The following is a 9870-nucleotide window of genomic DNA, read 5'->3' as shown; positions in this document are numbered from 1 at the left end:
CGAACTGTGGCATATACATATGATGGAATATTGTGTGGCTACGGAAAAGAGTGAGGTCATGAGATGTGCACCCAGGTGAATGAAACTTGGGGACATTATGTGATGCAAAATAAGCCAGAAACAAAAGAAAATATATTGTATAGTCTCTTTTAGAAAATACCTATAAGAAAATTGGGGCCTAGACTGTAAGTTCTTATAGCAGACACATTTAGTCAGGAGCTGTAATTGTCACTTCTAAATTTTGAGATGCTGTGCTATATTTGTATAACCTGGTGTCTCCCTGATTTTAGGCTATCTATGTATCCTAACTAAGACTCAGAGTTGGAGTTCTGCTGCCTTAAAAGTCAGCAATCCTACATACAACAACCGTTTAAGAAAAAAAGTGATCAGGCTTCAATTATAGGTAAGAATGAAACCAACCATGTCAGGACTAAGGTGAATCAGAATACAGTAGTAAGGGTAGCAGTGTCTGTATTTTAGAACCTACTGTATTAGACTAAAGGAAGAGGTTTGTTTTGTCCAAGACCTAAATTTCCTGCAGCACATAATCTAACTCAAGTTGTCTGAATAACTCATTTAACAACCCAGACACAAGCAGTCCAGAATGGGGTGAGGATTTGTAATTCTGTGTAGCTCAGTGTAATACCTGGGTACATCCCATGCATGTTGGTTAGATCATTGAAAAGTATTGGCAGGGCACTGTAATGGTGGCTCAGTGGTAGAAATTTCACCTGCCATGCCAGGAGACTTGGGTTCATTTTCCAGTGCCTGCCCATGCAAGAAAAAAAAACCCAAAAAGTATTGGCAAAGTCCCTTGAGGAATGGGAGAAAAAACATGAAACTATTAAGCTTTCCCACCTGGGAAATCCTTGATACTGTCTTAAAAATTAGGAACTCTCAAGTCAATAGGCCAAGCCCTTGATCTTGAGGCTTGCTCTTATGAAGCTAATTTCTGTAGCAGAGATTCTCAGCCTACATATAGTTATGCTTAAGAATCACTTCCAGAAAACCTCTTTTGTTGCTCAGATATGGCCTCTCTCTCTCCTCTCTCTCTCCTTCTCTCTCTCTCTCTCTCTCTCTCTGTCTCAGCCCAACCCTGCAAGTAAAATCATTACCCTCCTACCTACATGGGATATGACATCCAGAGGTAAAATTCTTTCTGGCAATATGGAATATGACTCCCATGGATGAGCCTGTCCCTGGGGCCTTGTATTGACAAGAACTTCTTGATCAAAGAGGGGAAAAGAAATGTACAAAATAAGGTATCGGTGGCAAAGAGAGTTCAAATAGAGTCGAGAAGCTATTCTTGAGAATACTCTTTAGGCATGCTTCAGTAAGATATTGCTGATTACCACAGTCTGCCAAACCCCAATCAAAACCATTCCTGTCAACCCTAAAGAACTCTTAGGGCTCTACCTGATATTCTCCAAAGTTTCACTTAAGGTTACTTTCTAGAAACCTGCAACCTCCAACTGGTTTTTAGGCCAGATAAGTCCTAAAACCCAGAGGGGGCAGCCTCTCCAGGAACATCAACTAGTTCCATCCCCCTATCCCATATTATCTTCACCCTTTGTAATGTAAAAAATTTAGAATGAGCAGAGCTCAAACACGCCTAAGAATTGGAATAAGGTTCAAAGTAGAAGGAGGAGTTAAAACAGAGAAAATAGGATTTAACAAATGAGTATGATTGCTAAATCATTATATTGTTATTTCTTTTAGTTTCCAATGTCTTGGAGCAGCTAGAAAGAAAAGCCTAAAATGTGGAACAGTAACCTATACCAAACTCTGAATCTGTTCTATAACTACTGGATACAATATACATTGAAATTTCTTGTTTTTTTTGTATATATGTTATATTGCAAAAAAATTAAGTTTAAAATAAAAAAAAGAAAACAGGTATTTTAGATTTTGAATGTAAGTTTCAAGATGGTAAGGAGTTGCTTCTATCCTGTTCCCCTTTTTATTGCAAGAACATGTGATCTGCAGACCCTAACGAACATTTTTTTTGAAGGAAAGCTATCAAAGAGCATTCTTGTCTTGCTGTTCTATATTATGGGTGTTTTATTTTTATAGTCAAATCTACATTTTAAACTGTTCTATTATTAGCATAATAATATGGGCTGAAAACTCTGAAATTAAGTGAAAAAAGTAACATAAATTATGAGTGATTGAATAAAGAGAACACTCAATAAGATAACGAAACGTGATGGGAAGAAGATGTGAAGATGACTCAATCCTAATCTTGACCACAGTCTTGATGAGTGGGGTGGAGCTTGACATGTTCAATGAAATCAGAGTCTCATAGTCTTAGCTGTGAAAGATGAGATGAAAGCTAACGATATTTCACAAAATTTTCTTTCAAATTAAGTAAGGATAAAAACAAAAATAAAATAAATTAATTAAGGATATATATTCACAAATATGTGTATATATATGACTACATATATGCATACATTTATTTGAAAAATATTTGAAAATATTTGGAAAGTGAAAAATGCTGCATATAAACTAACATTTTTCAGACACACTTTTACTAAAGACATTGAATCTTGAGACTACTATTAGTATTGTTTAAGAATCGAAACATTGCACTTAACAATGAAAGGAGATAAAGAAAGACTTGAGAAGAAAACAGAAAAGTGCCATGGAAATATCTATTAACTATTTAACTATCTTAATTGCTTTCAGCTTCAAAGTCCTAGAGGGAATTATCAACTGAAAACTTTTCCTACACCATCGGGCAGATGCAAGTCCAGAAGACGTCATTATCCTTGTACATTTAACTGCAGTCACATCCCATTTGTTCACCTGAGTGAGGCTCACAGCTTCACTTGGGTTATTAACATTATCTCATTCTTCTTTCCCTATTGTCTATTTTCAAAGAGAACAGCAAACATGCTTTCTCCTTTGAATCTCTTTATATTGTAATTATTTACTGTCTCACTTTAGGAAATGTATTTCCGATTTCTGTTATTTACAGGCAAATGAGTATATACTGCCATATTTTTGCATGATGTGTTTGTTTTCTCAATACTAAAATTTTTCAGAGACATCGTGACTGATTCTACTTCAAGTGGTGTTAGCTCTGAAAACACAGGAAGCAACCATCTGGATAATGTTTACGTTTACCTCACAGAATTTACCTAAACTGAAGATGATGGAGGTAAGACCGTGTCCTTCAGAGAATCAATTCAGTGTTGCAAGCTCTGAGACCCACCCCAGGGCTGAAATGAGAGTCTTTCTTCAGTTGATTGTGTGACCGTAGGCAGAGACCATGAAACCTGAATTTTCTAACCTGCAAAATAAAAAGATAAAAGTAAAAGTAAATACTTCATAGACTCTTTGGATACAGCAAATGTGGAAAAAGAAATAGGGATAAATGAGAGGTGCACTTTTACTGCAGTATTGATGATCCACTAAGTTAAACACCCCCTATGCCATGACATTAAATTCAAGCAATTGGATTGTAAAGACATATGATTCAGGAGGTCAGCTACTGTGTGTGGCACAGATGCTGCAGTCTGTCACCTGTATGGTGTCCTCGGTTGACTATTCAATGTGCTTGATGACAGTGACTTTATCTAAATGAAGCAGATTTCCAAGCACCCACCCACCTGCTCCCCAGCACTCTTCCCTCTACCCCAATTCTCCATTTATTCTGCAAACAGCTTTGAGGTCTTAACACAAACTAGTCACTGCAGCTATCCTGTTTCGTTTCAACCACCAATGTAGACTAGATCAGCAGGTATGTTTTGCAGTTTATCAGACTTTTGAAAGTGTGCACAGGGTTCAGTTTCCATCTGCAAAGGAGAGTGATATTTGATAGAAGGATTTTATTCTGTTTATGCATTGTAAACACCGATAATGTGTGTTTGTGTATCATGGCATCAAATTCATCTAAGTGTTGCCTACTGCAACAATACAACAGAACATGGGACAGTTGATTTGCTGAATATCATAATTGTATATGAATTATTATGAGTACTGTATAAAATGCATATTTCTTAAAATTCGTATGGAAATATCTCTTCGTCATCACCACTTCTCAGACAGAGAAGTTGCTATTTCCTTCCTGTTGTTAAAGACTATTTAAGCTGGATGCTTAAAATTTGGGAAATGAAAAAAGTGCACAGATTTAATCTCTTTAACAGAAAACGTGGAAGAAAATGTTGCCGATTATCTTCAGAAAGGTGTTTTGGATCTATTGTTTTTCTTCTTTATTTTGTAGTATAAATTTCAATTCTACTTCAAATCACCTTTACATATATATTTTTCCCCTGAATAGACTGACTGTCTTCCTTAAATATAATCAAGTTTAAATTCATCTCTACAATCTGACAGAGCCAAATTCTAGGCAGTAAGCGTGAGTTGGAAAGCAGCGAATTGGAACGAGAGACATCTCAGTGTTTTTTAATTTCCCTCTCTGCATCTCAGTTTCTATGAAAACATTGACTGTGGTGAGTAACAAGCAAGCAATGCATGAAAAGCAACTAAAACCCAGTTGGTAAATCTCAGTGACTCCCTAAATATTAGTACCCTACACACTGAGATTTAGAGCAAATGGTGGGAGATAAATTTTACCTTAAATAAGCATGTACTAAACAGAAATGAGAGAAAATTCTCCATGAAGCGTAACCAGGGATTAGACATTTTTTAATGAATAAATTTTCTGGAACTACAGAAATGACCAAATGCAAATTCTTAACTCTATGAATAAGATACTGAAATTGGAGAATTGAAGTAATGAGTCTTATCTCATCATAAAACAGTGAGAGTCAACTCGTACATGGTAACAGGGTTAGGTGTTAACTCTTTACATGAACAGAGTATGGGTTTACACATCAGTGACTGGTAATGTTCTGAATATGTTCACTATTTTACCTCTTTAATCTTCACTACACATAAGGTCAAGCTTTGTTCTTATTCCCTTTTCCACATAGAGCAGACAGTGGGATGGAGGGTTGAGTAACTTGGCGAGGGCACAGTGTGGGTGAAAGTAAAGCTGGATCCATGCCTAAGTTGAGCTGCACAGCCTGGGCTCCTAACCAGCTGCTCTGGGACTCTCTGATCTCTGATGATCAATGGGACCATGCTACTCCACCCTGGGCAGGGGGCTGCTGATCTGCTCCACGTGATCACAGAGCCTCACAAGGTGGGCAGAGCATATCAGCAGAAGGCTCAAATGTCTCATAAGGCTTTGCCCAAATAATTTTTCAGTTAATTTCTGAATGCTTTCTATATAGGATATACTTCTGAGTGTTTTAAAGGTCCAAGTTGCATCCTCAAGCAAGAGAGGTAAATTAAATTCAAACTCCCATCCCAAAACTCTAGAAATTAGGGGTATGATTTTTCTGATTTCCAGTTATTTGTTCCTTTGTACAGAGCCACTATTCACAAATGTCCAGTACATGCTGATATATGAAAACTCATTGCCCTGAACTGTGGCAATATCAGTATCCTTTCAATCCATCAATACTTTCAACCCAGAATTGTGAATTAATTCATTTTTAAACAAATTTGTTAAATTAAAGGCAATCTATAATCCTAAAATGAAAATGCTTGTGGAAATTTTGCTTTTTAGCACAATTGGGTAGATAAACACCCACACATGCCCACAAACAACACACACTCACTGGACATTCATGTCGGATAGTGACATCTCCGTGGGTGATCTGTGTAACCACAATGTCTCCTTGGTGTCCTTAGGTGAAAACTTGAAGCTCATGGACAATGCCACATGGCCGGTCAACCACACTGGAGGCTCTGCTTTCATGCTCTTAGGAATTTTCAGTCAATCCAAACACCCAGCTCTCCTCTGTATGGTCATTTTTGTGATTTTCCTGATGGCCCTATCTGGAAATGCCATCTTGATCCTTCTGATACACTCTGATGCCCACCTTCACACACCCATGTACTTTTTCATCAGCCAGTTGTCTCTCATGGATGTGATGTACATTTGTGTCACTGTGCCCAAGATGCTCATGGACCAGGTCAGGAGTGTCAATAAGATCTCAGTCCCAGAGTGTGGGATACAGATGTTCCTCTATGCAACACTGGTAGGATCAGAGTTTTTCCTTCTTGGTGCCATGGCCTATGACCGGTACGTGGCCATCTGCCAGCCTCTGCGTTACCCTATCCTCATGAACCACAGGGTTTGTGTCCTCCTGGTGTCTGGCTGCTGGCTCTTGGGCTTGGTGGATGGATTTGTGCTCACTCCCATCACCATGACCTTCCCCTTCTGCCAATCCCGGGAGATCCGTCACTTCTTCTGCGAGGTCCCTGCTGTAACGAAGCTCTCCTGCTCTGACACCTCACTCATTGAGTCTCTCATGTACCTGTGCTGTGTCCTCATGCTCCTCATCCCTGTGACAGTCATTTCAAGCTCCTACACCTTCATCATCCTCACCATCCACAGGATGAACTCGGCAGAGGGTCGGAAGAAGGCGTTTGCCACCTGCTCCTCCCACATGACTGTGGTCACCCTGTTCTATGGGGCCGCCATCTACACCTACATGCTGCCCAGCTCCTTCCACACCCCAGAGAAGGACATGGTGGTGTCCTTCTTCTACACCGTACTCACTCCTGTGCTGAACCCTTTAGTCTACAGTCTCAGGAATAAGGATGTCACAGGGGCTCTGAAGAAAATGTTGAACATGGGAGCTGTGTCTCAAGATATTATAAAATAGTAAATTATTTCTGTCTACACTTAAGAATTTTAGACTCTTATGTCAATGCTCTTCCTCAATTCTCATAACATATCATGATTATTGCCTTTTTAGAGAGTGTTTTCCTGTACAGAATAGTTCTTTATTACACTGCTTCTCCATTCAAATGTACTATGCAATCATATTTTATTGATGTTACATGTACTGAAATTGATATTGAAGTATACTGTGATTCTGTAGCATATACATAATGAAAATATTTAGAGGTAAAGTTCATGAGCTAATCTCATGATGCTCATAATAGAGAGGGAGAAAGAAGAGGGAAAAAAATGGGTATAATATTAATTAATATTAATAATAGATGGCTCTGGTTAAAGATTAAATGAAGATTTAAAATATCAGTCTTTATCTCTTTTTTTTTAGTTTATACTCACTATATGAGGATAGTGTAAATATCTTAGGACGCATGGTCACTTCAACATGCCTGTTCATTACTGAGAAAATTGCTTCATCTACACTTTCATAGAGTGCTACCTTGTTCTACCCAGTCCAAACCTGATGATATCTAATGGGTGTTAACAGTCTGTACTGCTGTTGCCATGTGGTAGAAATGCGATCCACTACTGCATTGGTGAATGTGCATAAATATTTATCCAGTTTGAAGGATGATTTACGGAGGATTCCCTACAGGAGCTGTCATCTAAGCTAGTTGTGAAGGTGTTTTAAAAGTATTTCCCCATGGTCTCTGTAATAATAATAATTTTCAAGAACTATGCATTGGGAAAATTCTTCAACAAATGATAAATATTATTTATAACTTAAAATTCCTAGACATAAATGAAAAATAATTATTCCAAAGTTCTTGTATGTAAAGTTCATAAACAAAAATGAAAGAGCTTCTGGCAGCTGCATTTTCCTATGGTGACAAATTAGTAACTGTGCCCTTCAATATTTTAAATTTTTAAAAATTCAGAATTTGTACGTGTGCTTGTGATCTGATGCCTCAAGTATTTGGCCAAACCTATTGTGTCACAAATATAATAACAAAGCACAAGATTCTTATAGGATGGCTTTGTCATCAATTTTAGAATAGTTACTCATAAACTTACAGTGTGCTGTGGATTGAGTTGTGTCCCCCAGAAGACATGTGGGAGTACATAACAGATAGGACTAGCATATTAAAACAAATTCATAGTGGAGTAGGGTGGCCACTTAACCCAAAGTGATTGGTGTTCTAGTTGGAAGAAGAATTTGGACACAGACCATGCAGGGAGGAGAATTCCAGGCAAAGGTGCAAAGAGAGAAAGGGAGAGAGTCATGTGATGACATAGGCAGAGAGTGAGTTGTAATCATCAACCCAAGAAGGCTGCACATTGCCAATCGTTGCCAGAAGCCAGGAGAGAGTCCTGGAACCAACTGTTTCCTAAACCTTGATTTCAATTTTTTTTTTCTCTTGTTTTAAGCCAACTAATGTGTATTTCTTATTAGATCAGCTCTAGGAAACTAAGAAATGGTACTATTGTTGATCTTAATGACTATTATACAAAAACAAATGTCTTTTATACTTATCTTTGTTTGTTCAAATGTGATTTTTTTTGTCACACATCTTGACAGATTCCAAGGAGAGATTTATTGATTGGTTCAAGTGATCAAAGTTTGTTTTTTTAAATTGGATATAGAGTGCTAATTTGTGTGCTATGGAAAGCTAGACCATTTGAGCCCCTCCAATCAGTGAAGAAAGCTGAGCAATTTCTCATCTTTCCACTGTGCTGGATAGCCCATCCTCCCCCAGCTGCCTGCCTGTCCTTCCATGTCTGTTCCATGGCTTGGAAGGGGCTTCTTGTCTCTGCCTTCTGGACCAATTGACCAGTAAGGGATCCAGTGAGAGTCTGCAGAATTGGAGGAGGCTGTGGCCTGCATATTTCTTCCCCAAGATTTGGCCCTAACAGGCTGAAACTGGCAGTCACTGGCATCTTCCACCTGCGGCCCCAGGAGCAGACATCCTTACACCTATGGCCATCATGGGTCCTGGAAAAGATGACCCTCTCCATTTCCCCTCAGGCTCAACTCTAGAGATAATTTTGTAAATTCTCTATTTCTTGATGAAGAATGCTTAACTTCACCCACCCTTACACTCTCACCAATCATCCTCTTCTCTACCTTGATCCTGATGTAATCACTCATAAATAGTGATATTTTACAAATTGTTTACAATTGTTGCCGATGTCACTGATTATATTAGATGTTATGTTTGGATTTAAATTTTTCTAGCAAATGTTGATTTAACAACTTTCCACATTTTCATTATCCTGTAGCACTTTTTAATATCTGAATTAGGCAATTATATATTTTGTTTATATTGTGACTAGATAGTTTGTTCTGTACCTGACTTGTTTTGCTGTTTATATATTACTACTACTAATCTTTTGTTTTATGTATAGTGCCTTTCTATGAGTGAGATTTCAGCATATGCTTATTGTTTTCTGTGTTGTGCAGATTTTTTATGAGTCAAGTATATCAAACATTTTGCTTTTGAGTTGGAATTTTGTTCCTTGATTAGCAAGACCTTCCCCTTCCAAATATAAAAATCAGCTCTATGTTGTTTTCTAATATCACTCTTTAATTTTTACTCATATCTCTTTAGTCTGTGTGGATATTTTAGCATGCTATGAGATAGGTTTCTAACTTTATTTCTTAAAATCAATTTAGCAGTATTACACAATACCCATGATTCCAGTGATGACTTTTCATATAACTCACATATATTCAGGTCTTTGAACAATTTTCTGCAGCATATAAGGAATCAAGGATTTCCTGAGACACTCAGTGATGATATTCAGACATCAAGAGGAGTAAGTATAGAAACAAGTGTTTCTGTGTTAAGGAAGTCCTCATCCAGAGATAAATTGTGAAATCTATGGCAGTGCTAATATATAATCTGAAAAGAGCAAATGACAATGGTCATGCCCCTGGAAACCAGGTTGAGGACTGGATCAGACCCACTCAAATGCTGGAGAAGACCCTGGGATTCCAGTGGACACTGGTCACCCTGGACCCTCCCCTGGAGACAGTTACCTGAAGGTTCATGGGAAGAGAAGGCAAAGACCTAGGATTCTGGAGGACTGATCAATTCCCAAAAAAGGCCTAAGTAATCATAAAGAAGCTAGTAGGAGCAGTAGAGTCTAAGATACCATTACCTGGTAAT

General features: G+C 38.0%; 1 protein-coding gene across 1 annotated transcript; it reads left to right on the top strand.

The window, feature by feature from the left end:
• Positions 1-5723: 5723 nt before the first annotated feature.
• LOC143664415 (olfactory receptor 2T29-like) lies at positions 5724-6686 on the top strand. The gene has a single exon (XM_077138025.1). The coding sequence runs from the start codon at positions 5724-5726 to the stop codon at positions 6684-6686; it is 963 nt and encodes a 320-aa protein (XP_076994140.1).
• Positions 6687-9870: the final 3184 nt, after the last annotated feature.

This window comes from Tamandua tetradactyla, chromosome 20, assembly GCF_023851605.1.
Source record: "Tamandua tetradactyla isolate mTamTet1 chromosome 20, mTamTet1.pri, whole genome shotgun sequence".
In the NCBI taxonomy this organism is placed as follows: Eukaryota; Metazoa; Chordata; class Mammalia; order Pilosa; family Myrmecophagidae; genus Tamandua; species Tamandua tetradactyla.
This window is presented reverse-complemented; position numbering and strand designations above follow the sequence as displayed.